The sequence below is a fragment of the Sciurus vulgaris genome (genome assembly GCF_902686455.1).
Source record: "Sciurus vulgaris genome assembly, chromosome: 11".
NCBI lineage: Eukaryota > Metazoa > Chordata > Mammalia > Rodentia > Sciuridae > Sciurus > Sciurus vulgaris.
In genome coordinates, this window is record NC_136472.1 from 113,001,280 (window position 1) to 113,021,521 (window position 20,242).

At 47.6% G+C, this 20,242-nt stretch overlaps 1 protein-coding gene and 1 pseudogene across 2 annotated transcripts in view; both read right to left on the reverse strand.

Moving 5' to 3' along the window:
* Window positions 1-350: 350 nt before the first annotated feature.
* LOC306638582 (ribosome biogenesis protein NSA2 homolog) lies at window positions 351-2,806 on the reverse strand (annotated as a pseudogene). Its single transcript has 2 exons — window positions 2,799-2,806; window positions 351-1,340 (listed from the first exon to the last, which is right to left on the reverse strand). The product of its transcript is annotated as a ribosome biogenesis protein NSA2 homolog (transcript).
* A 4,060-nt stretch (window positions 2,807-6,866) lies between these two features.
* Window positions 6,867-20,242, reverse strand: part of TMPRSS13 (transmembrane serine protease 13) — a 29,800-nt gene continuing 16,424 nt past the window's right edge. Inside the window, exons 7-14 of the mRNA XM_079102078.1 lie at window positions 19,282-19,374; window positions 17,367-17,410; window positions 15,999-16,161; window positions 14,959-15,131; window positions 10,519-10,617; window positions 9,266-9,408; window positions 8,968-9,120; window positions 6,867-8,412 (exon numbers count right to left, since the gene is read on the reverse strand). Coding sequence (XP_078958204.1) covers window positions 8,386-8,412; window positions 8,968-9,120; window positions 9,266-9,408; window positions 10,519-10,617; window positions 14,959-15,131; window positions 15,999-16,161; window positions 17,367-17,410; window positions 19,282-19,374 — 895 coding nt within the window. The 3' untranslated portion in view covers window positions 6,867-8,385. The remainder of the gene's footprint in view (window positions 8,413-8,967; window positions 9,121-9,265; window positions 9,409-10,518; window positions 10,618-14,958; window positions 15,132-15,998; window positions 16,162-17,366; window positions 17,411-19,281; window positions 19,375-20,242) is intronic.

The window sequence follows — 20,242 nt, forward strand, 5'->3', positions numbered from 1 at the left end:
AAAGATTTTAACTCATTAGTAAAAGTTCTTCAATATGGTTTCTTACTCCACATTGCCAAATTTGAATATAGTATCAAAGAAAAGTATCCACAATGATCTGAAAGTTTATTAAATACTCTTTCACTTTCCAACTTTTTATCTTTGTGAGATTGAGTTTTCTTTATATATTTCAACCAAACATTTCACAACAGGTTGAATATAGAAGAAAGTATGAGAATTCACTTATCTTTCATTAAGCTATCCACTAAAGAGACTTGCAAAAATATTAAACAATGCATTTCTTTTTTTTTTTTTTTTTTTTTTGCCAAACTTGGTCATTTTCATGTTTTTCTTTTTTTTAAACATTTAATAAATAGTTCTCTTAATGAGTACAGATATTTAAGGCTGTTTGATAGTACTCAGAAATATTGCAGTAATGGTGATTTTTCTGATTGATTTGTAGGCTTCAATTATAAGAAATGTAAAACAGATGTCAAACCAGTAAGACTGCATTTATGCATCCATCATTTTCAGGATTGTTGGTAACCTGGGCATATTTCCCCCAAATAACTTTGCCGCCTTGTGTTACAAGACCCAATTCGCTCACATTCACCTCAATGACTGTACCTTTGGTAATAACACCCAAAGTTGTATATAGCGGGGATGAGGGATTCTTTTTCACACCAAGTATTGGTAGGCAAAAGGTGGCTTTCCGTTCAGGATGTGTTACATGGGCCTTCTTGAAACGTAAGCCCATTGGCCTAATGACTCTTTCCTATTCAGGTGGTTCTCTTGTAAAGCCATCTCCAACCAGCAGACTTTAGTGACCATCCTCTTCTAGGCCTTCTTTTTCCTCTTCCCTGTTCAAATCACTTTTAATACTTCTGTTTCTCCCTGAGCACGAACCTTGGGAAAGGGGACTTCCCGTTTTCCTGCCTTCTCTTTTCATTTTTGTTTAATCATGTTGGAAAGTACTTTTGCCCGAGTCTGTCCTTCTTTGTCTAGAAGATAGGCAGGAAATGCTTCCTGTGGAGACTTTTCATCGTTCTTTTATGTGGTGTTTCTCTTTTCATGCATCTTGATAGTCTTTTTCATTTGTGTTTTCTGGGCATGGCGCTGTTTATGGTAGAGATTAGCTTTCAGGTCAATCAGGTTTTTTTCCTTCTTTGAACGTTCATGAGCCTCTCGACTTTCCTTTTTTCTCTTTTTCTCATGGTAATCCAAACAATATCCGTAGCATTTACGGTGTAATTCAATACATTCATTTTGTGTAATGGTGACAGCTGCAGATCTGCAGGGTACAGTCTCCGGGAGGAGTAGAAGCTCTTAATTTTCGGGTATCAAAGACCCACGAGCCAACTCTGCGCAATGTGGAACAGGAAAGCCATGTCTTGGTTTTTAATATAGTTATTTAAATCAAAATGTTAGTTAACATTTAAATACTTAGTTGTAAGTCTAACAAACTAGGTACAGGATTTGTATTCTGAAAACTATAGGATCTAGATGAAAGAAATCAAAGAAGGTCTAAATAAATGCAGCAACATACTATGTTCATGGATTGGACAATTCAATATCATTAATCTTTAGATTCAATACAATCATGATACAAATTCCAACAAGCTGATTTTAAAATATATGGAAATGTAAAGGAACTATAATAGCCAAAAAATTTTTGGACAAGGCTAAAAATGGAGGATTCATTCTACTCAATTTTAAGGCATACTACAAAACTAGAATAATTAACACAGGATGGTATTGGTGAAAGAATAAAACATATAGATTAACAGAACACAGTTGATTTTTTTGACAAATACAAAGGTAATTGGATGGAAAAACACAGTCTTTTCAACAAATGATGCTATAATAACTGGACATTCATTTCCAAACAAATAAAAATGAACCTCAATATATACTTTAACAGTGTTCAAAAATTAATTCAAAGTGGATCATTGACTAATTGTAAAACATAAGCAATAAAAATTTTAAGAGAAAACGTCAGAGAAAATCTTCATGAGCTTGGATATGGCAGAGTTCTTAGCTATAACACCAAAAGCACAACCTGAAAAGAAAACATTAATAAATTGGACTTTACAAAATTACAATTTTTTTCTTGTGAAGGACAGAATTGAGAGAATAAAAAGGCAAGCCACGCAGGGAGAAAATACTTGCAAATCACATATACAACAAAGACTTGTATCCTGAATATATAAAGGACTCTCAAAATTCAACAATAAGAAACAAGCAATGCAACAAAGTAATGGTGAAATAGTAAAACAGACACCTTACCCAAGAGGATATATAGATGGCAAATGAATACATTAAAAGATTCTCAACATCATTAGTCATCAGGAAAATACAAATGAAAAGCACAATGAGAAACCAATATATATCTATCTGAATGGCTGCCATAAAAAATTCTGACAAGACCAAGTGCTGGGAAGGATGTGAGGCAAATGGAACTCTTACATTGCAGGTGAAAATGGAAAATGGCGCAGCCATTCTTACCAGATGATCCAGTAATTTCACCTATAGTGATTTATCCTAAAAGAATGAAAATTTCATGTTCAAATGAAAACCCATATACAATTATTGAAACCTATACTCACCTTGATTTCTGTTGTGATCTAATCAGGAAGGAATGACTTTGACTCCAAAGAGAATTTATGGGACTTTGTGCAATGTTCTTAAGAGAGTTGAGCCTGAACTATCTGCTAGAAGAAGGAGACTTGGGGGTTGAATAGAGTGGAGTAGCCTAGGTCTGACCCAGGGAGAGTGGGATTTCTGGAGACAGCAGCAATTTTGGAGGCTTCTCCCCTTACCTGGGCATTACTTTGAGGAGGTCTGGGAAGTCTCAGCCTGGAGAGCAGTGAGCAACCTCTCCTGGGAAAGAGAATATTGTTCAGCCAGGCTGCAGTAGTTCAAAGTCGGGTTAATTTGAAGGAAGATGAGATTTCTTACACCTTAGTGTTGTGGAAAAAATTCCTACTGGCTCCTTAGAGGTTAGTTGGAAACCCAGGAAATAGATACGATGGCCATGGATGAGGATTTACCATGTACCATGAGAAGAGAGCTGTGGATGATCTCCTGGAAATGCCATCACAGAACTTGTAGAAGACTGAGAAAGAGCAGCCAAAGGGCCAGAAGGGGAACTGGACAGCTCAATGTCATGACAGTCATGGCAATTTCTGAAGGAGGGAGTACTCAGCAGTACTTAAAGGCTGTGGAGAGTTCCAGTAAGATGAGCACTCAAGAGGTCTACCACATATGGCAACAAGAGGGTTCACTGGTGTAATGGGGCAGGAGCCTCACAGCTGTGGTCTGGGGAGTCATGAGGGACCAGGTAAGGATGTGCACCCCTCCCAGCTCTGAACTACCTGACTCCATTGATAAAGCAGAGGTCACCAGGGCAGGGCACTAACTTCTCCTACAACAGAATTCTTCCAGGGACTGGCAGCTGCCTGGTTCCACTGATGACAAGAGGGAGCAGGGAGAGCTCAGCTCAGAGGTGCTCCACCAGCTGGAGTGTCCATCTACCCTAGATGGTAGTGTCACCTCCTAGATCACACCACTGCTGCAAAAAACTAAGAGGAAAGTTCATGCAAAGGAAGGGCTAATTTTCTAGGACCTGAAGATTTATCCACATTTCCCTCTCACCTCATTTGTTTGATGAAAGAATATGGTGATAAAAGAACTGACTCCTTTTATTTATTTATTTATTTGTCTATTTATTTATTTTTGCTGCAAATTCAACATTTGTTCAGAGGTCACAACATACCAATCACTTTGCCCTGATTGTAATGTCCCATTTAATTTTGCAACAACATGTGGGATAGACATACCCATTTTACATATGAAGAGACAAAGAAGTTGACTGGCCCAAGATCACATTGCTAAAAATATGGAGCCCAAGTTCACACACCTAAGTAAGTGGTGGAGCTGGAATTTGTACCTCCAGTGACTTCAATTCCAACTCCAGTGCTCATTTCTCTACAACAGTATAATTAGGAGGAATTCTTCAAAGGAGATTCCCAGGTCCTTCCTTTCTTGGGAAGTGAAGAACCTCTTCTAAGACGCAGGCATCCTACTGTGTTCACATCCCCTGCCCTGCTGGAAGGAGCTGAGTTGTAGAAGATCAAAAACCAGGCTGTGCCCTTCACCCTCCTAAGAGGCCTCTTCCTGAGTGGTCCAGAACTGCTCATCTCCAGTGCATGGTCCCCCCGTTCCATGGGCAGACCCATCATAAGACCACCATGGTATTTACTCCTCTGACTGGAACAGTTGTTTCGAGGGACAGGGAGCCTGGACCAGTGCAGAGCAGGTAGGGAATGAATGGCATGTGCCTTTCAGAGCCACCCATCCACACTGAGGAGACATGGAGGTGTCCTGGGTGACAGCTTGTCATGGCTCAGGAGGGTGACCTGGAAACCATCCTCTTGAGCCGGGGTGGGGGAGGGGCCTCCTCCCACTCATGATGCCCTATACCAAGCTTCCAGAAACTGTCTAGACTAAGTCTTGGGTCATGTGACACTCTGAGGAGTGCGCCCAGCCTTCTCTGGGGAGTTGCCCCCGCCCCCAGAAAGATCCAGAGCCAGATGGTGAACCTCAGAGGTCATAGCTAGGAGGCCTCCACTGGACTTTGGAAAGCAGAACGTATGGAGAAAAGCAGCTTTTCAAGCTAGACAGCCTGGATTCAAAGTCCAACTCTGCCACTTAGTCGTTGCGTCGTTTGGGGAGGTTTATTTCAGTTCTCTTGGCCTTTGCTTTCTCATCTGTAAAATCAGGAAAGCAACTCTGCCTACTTCATGGGATGGTGGTGCTTCCAGGAGGTAGTACACATCAGGTGTTCAGTCCAGCATCTGGCACACAGCAGACACTCAGCAAGTGCTGGCTATTATCATCGTCCTCATCATTACCATCATGAGAAACCTGCCACATGCATCTCCCCCGACAACAGCCAAGCCATTGTGGGAAACAATGGCCCCTGGGAATTTCACCAAACCCCAGAGGCAGTTCCAAGTGACTTTGTCAAAGCGCCATCATCTGCTCTACTCCCAACACACTCACTTGGCTTCCCTCTCCTTCCCCAGGGAAATTCCATGGAAATTCAGCAGTCAATAGAGTTGGCAAAGCCAGAGGCTTTGACTGGTTCTTGGAGATGTCTGAAATCAGGGATATAAGACAGTGTCCCCATACTCCGCTACCACCCTTGACCTCCCGGAAGGTCCTGGACCACTCTAGGCGCCCCGTCACCCTTCTATGAATTTTGAAGACTTTATAGATGTCCTGGGCCTAGGGAATGTGTTTTTCTTTTCTTCTCTAGAGGCAGCTTTTTCTCTATTCTACTTCCCTGCTCACTCCCACACACATACCTGCCAATCAAGTTATGCCCCACAAGGCCTGAGAGACACAGGAAAGGGTCTGATTTCTGAGGAGAAAGGAACAGAAATAGCCTAAGTCCTCAGCCTCTGCCTGGTTTCTGAGCTGATAATCGGTTACCTCTGGTGGACCGAGATGTCTGTCTGTTCTCCAAAATGAGTGCTGGCTCTCCCATGGAAATCAGCCAACAAGGATATTTCCCAGTATGACGTCATCTACTTGGTGTCACGTGACATGCTCGCACATATAAAATGTGAATGGAAATGACATGTATCACTTCTGGGCCAGAGCCTAAGAAGCAGATGATAATGGATAACAACACCACAAGATAGAAATACAAAAGTCTCTGGAAAACCACGTGCAAGAAAGCCTCCTACTAATCAGAACACCTTCACCGACTCTTAGAGGGTGAGAATCAAACTTTGATTGGTTTAAACCATGGAAACTGTGGGATCCATTGGAGTAGGTAAATGTTACACTGCCTAGGAAAAGAGCCAGCCTGGCTACCTTCTTGTGCAGATGGAGCAAAAAAAGGATCAGAGTGGGGTGGGAGGGTAGGGGGAAGGAAAAATAACAGAAGGAGACAAACATTACCCTATGTACAGGTATGATTACACAAATGGTGCGACTCTACTTCGTGTACAACCAGAGAAACAACAGTAGTACCCCACTTGTGTACAATGAATTAAAATAAATAAGGAAAGAAAGAAAGAAAGAAAGAAAGAAAGAAAGAAAGAAAGAAAGAAAGAAAGAAAGAAAGAATCAGATGAAGGATTTGCCCTAGAGACTAGAACAAACAAAACTGAAGCATCCAAAGGCCAGACACATGGCAGCAGGCCTGCAGAATTCTGTGCTGTGGCTGAAAATGTGAATGTCGTGTGCGCTGGCGGTGAGCATGCTGGGGATTCACCAGGGGGATCGTATTTACTGAGATCTGTGTATTAGATGCAGGGAAAGTGAGCACAGAGCAGGAAGGGGCAGGTCTCTCATATGACACCACGAATCCAGTATTCTTGAAAATAGCCAGTTTAACATGGGAGCCTCCTTGTAAACATGCCTCTTGCTTAGCCAGCCAAGGCAGAGGTAGAGAAAGAAGAGGAAAAAGGAAAGACCCTGGAGTACCCTTCCCTCGTGCTCCCACCACCTGCTGTCTGCTTTGGGAAGCTTCATCTGCTCTTTAGGACTCGTTTCGAACCTCACCTCCTCTGCAAAGCATCCCCTGACTTCTCTTTGTGTGCCTGGCGTCTTCTCTGTTTATGTTCCAAGCATGGCGTCCACACTCCAGCATGCTTCCCTCACCCTGGATCATGACCCTGGTCCTGTCGTCTCTGTACCTCCTGGGCCCAGCACAAGAACCGAGCAAACACTGATATAGCTGATGAATAGATAATGGAATGGATGAGTGATTAAGTGAGCAGAACCCAAAGATGAGGCACCCAAGTGAAGATCTGTGGCTGAGAAGTCTGGACCGTGGTGGGCAACCTGGATGTTCTACCTAGGTTGCCAGTAAAACACACAACAGCTTCTGCAGGTCACACAACTTTTATTGCTGAAGACGATTGCTGGGGGCTGCCATCCACCCCAGCCTTGATAATAGCCTCCAATGTACCCAGCCTCATCAGATTCTGGCCCCCTCCAGCCTGCTCTTCCAGGGTAGTCTTTTCCCTGAGTGACTGCCAGCCTGGACTGGGCTGGGCTGATCTGCTTGGACCTGCCTCTGAAGATCACAGCACCACAGGGGCCTCACATGGCCCCAGAAGGGTAAGAGTGGGGTTGGGGAGAGACCCCAGAAAAAAGTTTGGGGAAGGCCCAGGACTTCAGTTGGCAAGGAGGCTGGCTGCACTGAGGACCTGCAGGAGCAGGGCCAGCTCAGATCCCCCAGAGATGCTGTTTGGACGGCCTGGGGACCATGTTCCCTTTCTCTTCATGGCCACTTTCAAGTTAGTCCTATGTTTCTGGAACAACCAAGAAACTGAAAGATGGAAAAAGCTAAGAAGAAACCCCCATAGTCCCAGGATAGTCCTGGGCATGAGGGACGTGTCCACGTGGACTTCCCTGGGGCTCCGTGGCTGAACAGGAGCCACACTCATGTCTTCATTTCTTCATGCTTTGACTGTAGACCCAGAGGCAGGAACAGTTTGTGGTTCTCTTTGTGTTGGAGTTTCCTGCTAGCCCAAATGAGGATTTGCTTCCCTGAGTATCTCAAAGGGGCTGTAGTTGCTGCAGACTTGGATATGTCCATCAAGGCCCTTCACCCAGTTCCTTGAAGTCAGAACATTTAACTCCCATGAGTTCCCTGGAGTTATTGGCATAATTAATGCTAACCCTCAACACTCCAGGAACTTTTGGAGAATCTTTAAAAATACATCTATTCCTATTTCTTAAATATAAAAATAAAATAAAATCTGCCCCAATAGCCTGTGACCAAACAAATACAGCGAGCCTGAGTCACAGTCATCAGCCTGGACGGTGCAGTTCAACTCTGGATATCCACAGTGCAGGAGGTCTGAGCAAAAGTGCCATGCTTGTAGTGCCAATAGGACTGGCTTTCTGCTAAGGATGATCCAGGCACTGAGAAGCTGGCACTCCAACAAAATTCATTACCTATCCTGGGATAGCAATGGTGTCACCTGGGATGCTGGGTATCTGCCTACTCTGGGCTAGTTTCCTTTTCAGGGTCAGAGAAGCAAGAATTCCCGATGTCTCTTTCCAGGCCCTTCCCTAGCTCTGTGTTGGCCACACCTCCTTCATCCATTTAAGGACTCCTGGTAGGACCATCCACGGTGCCCGAATTCATATCTCCAGAAGATTTCCAGCCTGAGAGGCCAAGAAGGTTCACAGCTCTCTTGGTTTCTGAAGAACTTGGAAGAATAGCAACACACACACACACACACACACACACGCACGCACGCACAGCAGACAGTGGAGGTGGGATTAACGAAGGTGCCTGGTGACCATTAGCCCAGATATTGCAAATAGCACAGTGCCTTGGCCAGTCTTCCAGCAGCTCATGCTGTCAGGTGGGCGTGGTTAGGATTTCCGGAAGTGCACCTCACTCTGAGGAAGAGAGGACAACAGAATGAAGGTGAGCTGGGAACACAGAAATCGAGGGTGAGACCAGCTGTCACCTGGCACTACTGCTCAGAGAAGAGGGACAGTGATGAGAAGACAGACGCATCCTAAGAGCCCCCGGCGCTGGTTTCTGCCCTCCCTGAGCGCTCCACTACTCTGCCCTTCCCCAGAGAGCCGCCTCTAGTCTCCCAGATACAGACTAATGCTCAGTTTCCTGCCATGGAGGGCAGCCTCCCACACACGCCAGGGTTCCTTCAGTGGCCTGTGTGAACTCACACTTCGGCCCTCCCTGGGAGAGAAGAGTGGTACTGAGGCTGGCACCAAGCCCAGCTCAACCCTTTAACTCCCTCTGGGATCTGTTGAGGGAAGGAAAAAAACACAGACAGCTGGGGCTGGCCTGGGCCTGCCATCTGACTGTTTTGAATAAATGCAAAGGGCTGAGGGACTTCTTTCTCCCCCAGGAAAGCCTGGGCCTCCTCTGGGCTCCCACTTTTGGGAGTTCCCAGCCTGCCTGCTCGTGTCCCTGGGCAGGGCTCTCACCTCCATCTTGCTGTAAATCCAGGGAAGGACTTCTGTCACTTTGGTGTACACACCAGGTTTGTTTCTCTGGCCACAGCCTGTGCCCCAGCTGGTGACACCTGTCAGATACCAGCGGTTGTTCTGCTCGCAGACAAGAGGCCCCCCGCTGTCTCCCTGCAGGGGACAGTCAGCATGTTAGCCAGGTGGGGGAGGCCTTCCAGAGCAGGAAAGGGTGGGGTCCTGATTCCCATACCAATCCCAATACCCCAGCCTTGCCCCAGCCCCAGGGTCCTGGGCCCTGAGCCACGAACAGCCCCACCTGGCAAGAGTCTCTGCCTCCACGAAGGTCCCCAGCACACATCATCCTTGGGGTAAGGTATCTGTCGTACACTGAGTAGTCATTGCACTTCTTGAAGTCAATCAGGTTCACTTGCACCTCCCTGAGGAAGGGCGATGTCTTCTCTTCAATGAAATGAGAGTGGAAGAAGAGAGGATGGGAAGCCAGTGAGACTGGACAGCTTCACGGCCTTCCAGCCACACACCCCAGGGATGCAGACTCAGTCTCCTAGGAGCAGAGGGGGCCACACCCATGCCTGGATCCAGGCCAAGGGAGGGTCTCTGTGGTGGGACATCCAGGACAAATGGGCACACACACCCTCACTGCATATAGAACAGGGACGTATGTGTGCACAAACTCAGCAGCCTGTGTGGCCACCTGGCACGTTCCACACTCTTGTCTACATTCAAAGCACCATCCGCTACGTCATTAAAAACTATGTGCTCTAAAGAGAGCAGGTCTTACTGACCCGCCTACTGTGGGGCAACCTAGGGCTGAAGAAGTGACTTGCCACAGTCACACGGCTGGTCAGTGATGAAGGCAAGATCTGAAAGCTGTGCCCACACTAGACACAGCTCCGTCTCACGAGTCACGGAAAAGTGGCCTGAGTCTAAGAGCCAGGTTGGCCGGGCTGTGGGCTGTCGTGTCTTCCTGAGGGACATGAGCAATCTTACAGAACTGACATCAGGCAAGGGATGGAGTATGACAAAACAACAAGACCCCTCTCCGCTCTGTTTAAGGACAGGCCAAAAAAAGGCCACTGTGCGAGCCATACCAACATCAGACATCCTTCCTCCCAGCCAACATGGGAGACCACCATAGCTGCAGGCACTCTCTTCCTTCTGGATAATATTATTAAGTTCCCCAATTATAGAGTTATCCTGCTGCCTGACTACATCCAATCCAGAGAAAAGTCCTACTGCTCTGTACACTCCCTTGCCATCCACCTTCCCAACATCCTCTCATAGAAAGGCCTGGTTCTCCACCAGGTGGGTTCTTCCTCATTACCATGAGCACTGAACCCAACTTGTTCAACTACTGGGCGTTCCCTGGTGGTCTTGCCTGGAGGGCATGGTCACACTGACTGGTTGACATATATGCAGGTGTCTGTACACACATTTGCACCCAGCTTGGGGAATAATATCCAAATCATCATCTAGATAGGCCCTCCTGTACATACCCAGGCATGCCCCCACCGTCTGTGTACACACACACCTGGCATCTCTGCCTCTTACCATCTGTCTCTTTGGTCTTGCCAAAGCCCGTGATCCAGCAGGTCTCATTGAGGCCGAAGGTCTGTCCATGCATGGGGAGGCAGGCAGGGTGGATGTGAGCTGTAATGAGACCTCGAGGTATCAGTGAAGGAACAGGTTGGAGGTTTCAATGTGTCAGGAGCCCATCCTTGTTCCCAGAGTACCTCTGAATCCTCTGGGCCTTAAACTGACCAGGCAAGAAACTCTATCACTTTATCTTTTTGTTTGTTTTGGTACTGGAGATTGAACCCAGAAGTGCTTTACCACTGAGTCACATCCCCAGCCCTTTTTATTTTTGTATTTAGAGACAGGGTCTTGCTAAGTTGCTGGGCCTCACTAAGTTGCTGAGACTGGTCTTGAACTTGCCATCCTCCTGCCTCAGCCCCCTGAGTGACTAGGATTACAGACAAGCACTACCACACTGGGCTCAATCACTTTATCTTAACCCTCTAGTCCTCAGGGTTTTGCCAGAGTCCTTGAAGTCATCTTGATTTCAGTGGTTGCCTGGTAGGTAGATGAATAGTCCTGGAAACTTCCTTGGGCCAAGCTAATACCAGCTGACGCTCTCACTCAAGAGTGGCTCTCTTGGCTAACCTCTTCCATTGTTTTCACTCAGAGTAAGGGACAGCTGCAGGCTGAACTGCAAATGTTAGGGCCATGGCATGGCACAGTGTGTGCAGCCTGATGTGGGAAGGACACCTGCTGGTTGACAAGGGCCCATCACGCTCTCTTCAAATTTTTACCCAGCATGGATGAGAAACCTCTACAAACAGAAGAACACCCCTAGAGACACACAACACAACTACTGCTCACTTGCTCCCACACAGCAATATTTTGAAAGTGCTGTCGAGTATCTCTTCCTAAATACCCTCTGCAGACTGATGCTCCTAGGTGGACTAGAGCATCAGTCACCAAACTCCAACTTGCAGGAGGAAAATACTGCTTGATAGCTAGACCTGTGCAATGCTTTCCGGTGTCTGTTGTGTTCAGTGCGGCATCCTGAACTTAGAATAGGACCTGACACAGATTAAATGCTCAATGAACAGAGAGGGAAGGAGGAAGAAAGGAAGGATGGATAAACATAAAGTTCTCTCATAAATTGGGTTTTGAATGTTGGTGTCTCCCACATTTTATCTTCTGTGCAGCAAACACACACACACACACGAAGGGAGATCATCAATTATTCACAAAAAATGCAAATCATGATTTCTTCTCTATGTCTGAAGTAGGATAGAAGAAACAGGTCTGGGTAGAAAGGAGACCAGCAGAAAGGGACAAGACACTGTCATTTTAAACCCAAGAAGCTTCAAGAACACCCTCGCTTTCACTCCCCAGACCTGTTTTCCTCTAGACCTAAATTCCTGAAAGACCCAAGAATCTTAAGAGTATTGTGAATCCAGTTAATTAATGCCTACATACGTTGCTAGTTTACACAACTTATTTTCTTTAGACTAAATAAAGTCAAAGGAAACGATGGTTAGAAACCTCTATCATGAGGACATTCCAAACCTAGAGATCCTGAAAAGAACCAGACCAGGGAACACCCTGTGCTCTGTGCCACCACTCCCACCCCTCTTTGTTCACTATTTACAAAGTTTCCTTTAAAAGAAGAACCTGAGACCCAGAGCATCTCACTCTGGAGAGCACACACACTTTCTGTCCCTTTGAGTGTCTACTTCTTGCGTTCCTGAATAAATCTCTGTTTGTGCCTCTTTATGATGCATCCTGAATTTTTTTTTTTTTTTTTTTTTTTTTTTTTTACACTGGGGATTGAACCCAGGGAACTTCACCACTGAGCTAGAGGACAGTCCTTTTTATTTTTTGAGACAGAGTCTCTCTCACTAAGTTGCCAAGGCTGCCCTTGTACTTGTAATCCTTCTGTCTCGGCCTCCCAAGTTGCTGGGATTACAGATGTTAGTCTCTGTGTCTGACTGTATCCAGAAAGTCCTTCCTGCAATGTATGTCAAGAGCCTACAAGGGCCAAGTTGAGGGCTGCTTCTCTCTTCTGGGGAAACTTCAGACCTTTATTTGGTGAGAGGCCCATGTTTGCAAAGTCTTAAAAACATGTAATACGGTTATATGTTCTGTTATTATATATTCTACTTGTTTTAAGGGAAAATTAAATTTATCAATGAGTTTTCACAATTTTCTCATAAAGTACTGTAACTCAAGGTGCTTGGCCTTCCAAACCAATTTTTAAAAAATCAGCCTTGATCTGTAGACTAAAAATCAGGGCACATGGTATGATCACAGGGCTATATAAATATGAGCTGCAATTTTCAGACAGAGTCTTCTTCCAGCACAGGGACCCATCAGACCCTGGAAAGGGTCTGCCACTTTCTGAGAAACCTGCACACTATTTCATAGCTTTCAATTTCAATTTCATAGCTTTAGAAACTACTTAATTTGTTTTGGAATTCCTGATAACATTAAAAAGGTGGGTGAGAAGTAAGGTCTGGTTGTTTAGCCAAATGAAACCTGGGTCTTACAAGATTGAGAAGACCCCTTCTGGTCGTGGAGACTAACAGACCCTCAGGTCTGTACCCCGACCCCAGCTCCAGTCTCCACAGGCAGGGCTGGAGGAGTGGGCGGGCCGAGGGCGTGGCATGTGTGGGCGTGGCCTGGCTGGACGGGCTCTGCTCTAGGAGCTGGCCAGGGATCCTCCTCCTCACCCCACTCTGGTGAGCTAAGCACTCTGACTCATGACATGTACCGCCTCCACAATGAATGTGCCTGGAAACACCAGCTCACAGGCTCAGAGCACCAGAATGGCTGGACTAACCAGAGCCCTCCAAGGCTTCCAGAAATCCCAGTCCTCCAAAGGAGGCCCTCCTGCTTTATGCACTGGTGAGACTTGCTTGTGCTAGAGGATCCTGACCCCATTCTTGGTCTCTCCTGAGCCCTCTTCGCCTTCACCAGACCTTTGAGAACCCACCTTGGCTCTCCTCTCAGGAAAGCCTCCCTTAGCTTGTCAAGACTGATCAGGTGCCCCCATCTATGTCACCACAGCTTCCCCAGCCTCCAGCATCACATCGGTGGCCTCTTGGGTTGTCTTGGTGCGGGCTGCCTGTTTTGTTCTATTTGCATTGCAGTGGCAGAGCTGGCCTAGAGTATATATGCAGTGAGTGTCTGGTAAGTGAGCAAATGAGTGATGAAGCCTCGTTTGCCAATCCTTGTCCAGAGTGATCTGAGAACTTCCTCAGCATTTCCGTGATGCAGCCTCCTCTGAACCTTAGCTCCAACTCCACGGCAGCTCATTGTTTGGATGCATACTGGGCTCCTGTTCCCCACTGCTGTGTACCCAATTTGCCAGTCCAGAGCCAAGTGGGAAGAGCATTGCTTGGGAGTCAGATCAACCTGGATCTCACAAGCTGCCACCTATTACTTGTGGCCTTAGGTAATTATCTCTCTCTAGAGCTTCACTTCCTCATGTGTCAAATGAAGCTAATAATAGGACCTGCTCCACAGGGTTGTGAGGAGTAAATGCAATAATACATGTCACATGCCTGCCAGTGTCTGGCCTCTGCTCAGTCACTACCAGTGAAACAGTTCAACCTATTTATATTGATTAACACCAGTCTCAAAGCCCTGACTCTGTTAGCAATTTGCAATGTGAGATGTGTCATTTGGAACAAACATTACAGCCCCCGGGCCTCAGTTTCCCCGATTATAAAATAAAAGTGTTTCATTTGTAAGGGGACAGATAGATAGGATAGTGGGAACACGAGATTAAGAGAATAATTCTATAAAATGATCCCACTGTACTGACTCCCCACATGCTTTCTTTGCCAAAAAGCAATCTGCCTACAGCCCTGCCTAGCCTGAGGGAACGGGATATGTCACATTTTTCAACAAACTGAGGCAGGGGACGCAAGGCTTGGCAGTGAATGTGGATAATGAATGATTGGGTGGAGCGAGGATGAGGGCTGGTTATTGCTGGGTTACTAACAGCTAATCTCCAGGATCGCACTGCCCAGATCGAGGGGTGACTAACACCTTTGGGGATGACACTGCCCAACACAAGCGATTACTCCCTGTGCTGCTCCTTCCTGCCCTTAGGCACAGACATGGAGAAGAAAGAGACAGTGGGGGGTTCTGGGGGTCCATAAAAGAGCAAGACACACCCACTCCCGTAGGCACCCAGCTCTGGGCCCCCTTCTCTCCAGAGAAGTCTACTTCTGTCCCTCTCTTAAATAAAACGTGCTTTCTACGCTTGCCTTGGTGTTTCTCGGGTGTTTAATCTTCAACACGGGGGACCCGTTCCTGATCTCCAAGAGCAGTATCATATTTAATGATCTCTAGGAGTCTTTGACTTTTGCTATGCTGAGGGTCCAGGGCTCCCAGTTGAGTCAATAGGCACTGCCAATTCCAAGGGCTGCCCAGGGTGCTGGAGAAGGGAGAAGGGGGCACAAATTCACTCACTGGACAGGGTCAGGGGCTTGGAGAGCCGCATGAGTGCAATGTCATAGTCATCCTGCTCATCGGTGTAGTTGCCATTGATGATGATCTGGGAGATGGAGGCTGCCTCAGGCAGCTGGTGCAGGTTGTGAGTCCCTGCATACACCTTCCAGCCCTCCAGGATCTTCTCCCGGGTCCTGCCACAAGAGAGCATGGTCCAGTTACCCACCTGGCAGAGTTCACTGGCAGTGCCTGCTATACACAGGGAACTGCAGCAGGATCCCCAGCTTGGAGGCAGGAGGATAGATGAGTTGACCTCTGGAGGGGCCCACTACCTTATGAGATCCAAAGAAATCCCACACACTCCCATATTTGGAACCGGTCAGTCCACACCTTAAACTGATCAAGGAAAAAGGATGAGGAAGACCTTGTGTGGCATTTACCACCCACTCTCTTATCTGCACGTCAAGGATAAAATGCAGGGGATGGGACAGTTCGCAGTGGTAGCACCCTCAGCAGCCAAGAGATTTAGACGGGACAAAGTGACCTGCTGAAGACTCACTTCTGGTGAAGCCAGAGCTCCTGAGGTCTGGGCTGTGGGCCCTGAGGGGACAAGGCTGACCGGGGACTGTCAGAGCTGACCGAGCTGCTTTCCCTGGGTCTCCGCCCTCAACTCCTGAGACAGTGCTCCTGATTTCTCTGGCTTCTCTGCTGCAAGTTCCAGTCGCAGGAGGTACCACAAGCCCAAAGCCTGGTTTTCTTTTGTTTTTTGTTTTTCACCCTGCTCTTCAGGGGCAGGACTCAAAGTCCCTCTTCCTGCCCGCCTCGCTCTCCCTGGGAGAAATCAATGGCATTTCCTTATCCTTGGGCCTGCCTCAAAATAAGTACCCCAACTCACACTCCAGGACCAAACGACCACTGCAGATCCTGACCCAGCAGCGCCAGAGTCTGGCCCAAGGAGACTGGGCTCACAGTCCTCCATGGAGAGGTCAATCTGCAATCGCCCTTCCCGATGGTCACTGATCCCTGGCAGCATCGAATCACAGGGTCCCCTGGACACTTACACAAAGAAGCAGTGGGCAGCGGTGAGCACCCACTGGGCATCAATGAGCGTGCCTCCGCAGATGTGGGTAGTGCCATATTGCAAACTGACTTGCCAAGGCCACTTGTTCTCTGAGGCCAGCGTGCCTCCCACGATCCTCCCAGTTACAGCTCTCAGACCACAGTCTGGGGGAAACGAAGAGACGAACCATAAACCTGCTTCTCTCGAAGCCTCTGCCACACTCCCTGGTCCACAGCAGGCTCAGGCATCCCATCCTGAACGGTACCCACCCAGCCACCCCCTCACCTGAGACATCTCTTTGCTCATCTAGTCTAATGTGGCACAGCTGCTTCCTGCCCAAGCAGAAAGACCCCATGGTAGGTCAGCTTTTTGGATCCCAGCCAGCTTCCCCTTTCCTCCCATCCATCCATTCATTCATTCATTCATTCAACAAATGCTTACTAAGTGCCCAATGCTTTGGCACTGAGGGTTAGGATTTGGGGGTGAAATCTAGGACTGCCACCAGGGGCTCAGGAAAGCAGACAGATTCTAACAAGACCCTGAGCTGACAAGCATTGCGATGGGGCTCCCTGTCATTTAAAATGATGCACATGTGGGCTTATGCACCCACGTGACCAGATGGGTCTTTGGTGGCCCTTCATCTCAGGGAACATCTCCAACCATGGCTGGAGAGTCACCCCTGCAATCATGGACCAGGAGGCAGTCCCCAGAGTGTGTTTAGACCAGTGTTTTTTTTCTTTGCAGAGGAGAGAGTGAGACCCTTGGGGGATGGGCACTCCATCCACAGTGCGGTGTCCTCCCTGCACCTAGATATCACTGGAACACAGACCTTGTTCTCAGCCTGGGCTTCAGGTCAAACTCAAGCTCCTCACTGCCAGTGGCTGGCCTGACCTTCGTCAGTGTAAATATTAAAGTGTCTTTTCAGTAAGTGGACAGTATTGGCATCCGCCTCACAGGGAAGTTGTAGGCATTCAATGCGACGTGTGTAAAGACATGGCTCAGTGCCCTCCACGTACAATATGCTCAGTAGCAGTTGGCTCTAGAGCCTCATCTCCATCTAGGTCCCTGTCCATGGACACAGAGCCCTAAGCTGACCCACTGGCTGTTCTCCTGCCCTGTCTTTGGCTCCTGCTAAAGTTCAGGGGACTTAAGTGGCTTCCTTGGAAAGAGGGAAGTTGCCAACTGAGCCCCGACCAGAATTAGGAGAAAGGAAATGTTACTTCAGGATGACCCTTACAGGGATTCTGGTCCTGAAACAGGACTGCTGCCTAAGACCCTCCTCCTGGCTAATACCCCAGGGCCAGTCACCAACCCCTGCCCCTGAACTTCCAACCCCCACACACCAAAGACAAAAAGAAGAGCATCTTACGGGAACACTGGAGAGAGACGTACCGCTGGGAAGGGCATTCAGACCTTCAGGAGAAGACAGAAAAGGTGAGAAAAGGCACAGTAGCCACCTCCTCCAGGAAGCCCTCCTGACTAACTCCTGCTCAGATTCAATCCCATTTCTAGGAAGCTACCCTTGACACAAGAAGTGAAGACTTTGACTTTCTTTCTCTCAATGAGATATTATTCCTTCCAGTGCTTTCTCCAGGATTAGGGATAGCTCAGAACAAATTCTCTCCATTCTCAACCCCCCACCCAGTTCTCTTGTGGTCTAATGCACACACGGACCAGATCCATGTTCTTAGAACCAGGTCTTCATTTTCCTAGCATATTTCTACAAATAAACTGGTGACCAAAGCTCCTTTGACAGAGTCTCAGGGTAGCAAGCAAACCCACCTAACCTACAGCAGGCATCCAGATGCACCGCCCCATCTGAGGGCCTTGCTTCTTCTCTGCCTTCTACAAAGTAGACAATGCTAGCTGGTGGAACACCCCCTACCTCCCCACAGTGGGGCTATGGTTTGCATATGTGGTGTCCCCCAAAAGTTCATGTGTGAGACAATGCAAGAATGTTCAGAGGGGAAATGATTAGATTATGAGAATTGTAACTCAATAAGTGGATTAATCCACTGATACGAGTTAACTGTAGAGAAGTGGGTAGTGGCTGGAGGAGATGGGTCACTGGGGCCATGCCTTTCAGGTTTGTATTTTGTCCTTGGTGAGCAGTGCTTTCTCTGCTTCCTCGCTGCCATGTCCTGAACCGCTTTCCTGTGCTACACTCTTCCACCATGATGTTCTGCCTCACCTATGGTCCAGAGCTATGGAGTTGGCTGATCATGGACTGAATCTCTGAAACCATGAGCCAGAATAAACTTGTCCTCCATTAACTGACCACACATTGTTCACAGTTTTCTCACAGTGACAAAAAAAGGTGACTAAAACAGACCAGGAGAGGAAGGACTGCAACACAAGAATGACAGAGGACAGGGAGGTCCTGAAGGAGGCTGATGCTTCCCTGATGGGCCTCCTGGTCCCTGGCCACTTGCACCTGCAATACCCTTGTTCCTGCTCCCTCCCCACTCCATCCCCAACCCCAGTGATGCTCTTCCCTGCCTGCACCAAGTCCACTCTCTGCAGAAGCTTTCAGTTCAAACACCTTGGTGGCCCAAGGTTTATTTATCGGGAGCAGCGGGTGAATTATGTGTCATGAACTGTCCTGTGGCAGAGGCAATGCCTCTCTTGGGAACTCACAGTATGAAGTCATCAATTTGAGACTACTCAGTTGCTATGGTGATACCCTGTTCAATAGGAGGTTCTGTGCCAGCCACGGAGCTATTCAGTTCTTGACCTTGAGGTTCAGATGCCAGCTGCTTGCGGGTAGAAAGTTATGGGTGCAAGCTGATAATCATAATTGGGCTGCTCATACTCGTGACCTTGGTTCTGCTTTCTTTGAAGAAACTTTCTCACACTATATCCTTTTGATGTTTGTACCTATATAATAAACATGCTGAGCTTGTTGTGCGTCACTACCTCCCTATTAAGGAGTAGTCAACCACCGAGACCCAGCTTTTTCTCTATTTGTGTATCTGTTTATCTTTTCTCTATCCACTCATGTCTGATCCAGGAACCTGAACTGACAGCCATGCAGGACATGGCACTTATTAGTTGTCTCTGACAACCAGGCAAACACTCTGCATTAAGCCTCGAATAAGAACTTTTAAGCCAGGAGGCAGGGTGGTGAACACGGAACGTATCTGAGATAGCCCTGAAAGTTTGTGATGGAAACCTAGAGCCTGGGTCCGTGAAAGGCAAGGGTGAGGCGCTCTCTGACTCAAAGACCCCTCCCAGCCCCCCATTCTTCTGTTCATAAGTGGGCAGCCTGGTCTGCCCCACCACACCTGCGGAGGCTTTCCTGGATGGTGTTGTTGTACTCAGAGATTGAGAAACTGCTGGCAAAATCCCTGTGGGCCACCTCGGTTGTCCGGTAAGCACTGTGAAGGAGGAAGGAGGAAAAGAATGAGCCCACTGGGGATAGAGTACCCCAAGTTCTCCAGTTGGCATTACAGCCCCTCACCCCAATAGCCCTGCAGACAGAGGCTGGACTGCAATGGTCTGAATGGTGGCCTCTCTTCCATGCAGCAGTCAAGGCTCAACACATTTGGACCCCAACTGCATATTTTGCCCTGACCCACTAGCCCCATGCGCTAGCCCAGCAGTTCTCAAAGTGTGGTTCCAGACAGGTGGCATCAACATCACCTGGGAGGTCTTTAGAAATGCACATTCTTGGATCCTACCCCAGACCTACTGAATCAGAAGTTCTGGGGATACTTGCAGCAATCTTTACTTTAACAGGCCCTCCAGGCAATTCTGATGCACGATGAAGTTTGAGAAGCACCCATCTCACCCTTGCCTATCTAAACTGGGGTCCATGGACCAGAAGCGACAGTATCATCCCAGACCTACTGAATCTGAATCTGCATTGCGAAGATCCTCAGGTTGTTGATTTGCATTTTTCAAGTTTGAGGACCCTAACCGAGTGACTCAGAGCACAGCATGCCTAGGAATTCCCTTGGGTGCATGCTAAGCAGGTTCTTGATCCTAATCCCAGAAATGTAGGTACTGGGGTGCATTTCCACAAGCACTCTCAGTGTTTCCGGTGTGTTCCACTCTCTGTGTGGAACTTGTGTACATTTCTAGAAAGTGGTATGCCCTTGCCTGAGGCTGGGACTTCACACATGCTCTTTCTCTACCCAGGGGGACGGCCCATTCTTCCATCCTCTGCTCTTTCCTCCAAATGCAGCTAGGCACCTCTCTGTCATGTGCCCATAGAGCCCCACACATGTCCTTACGTGGGATTGT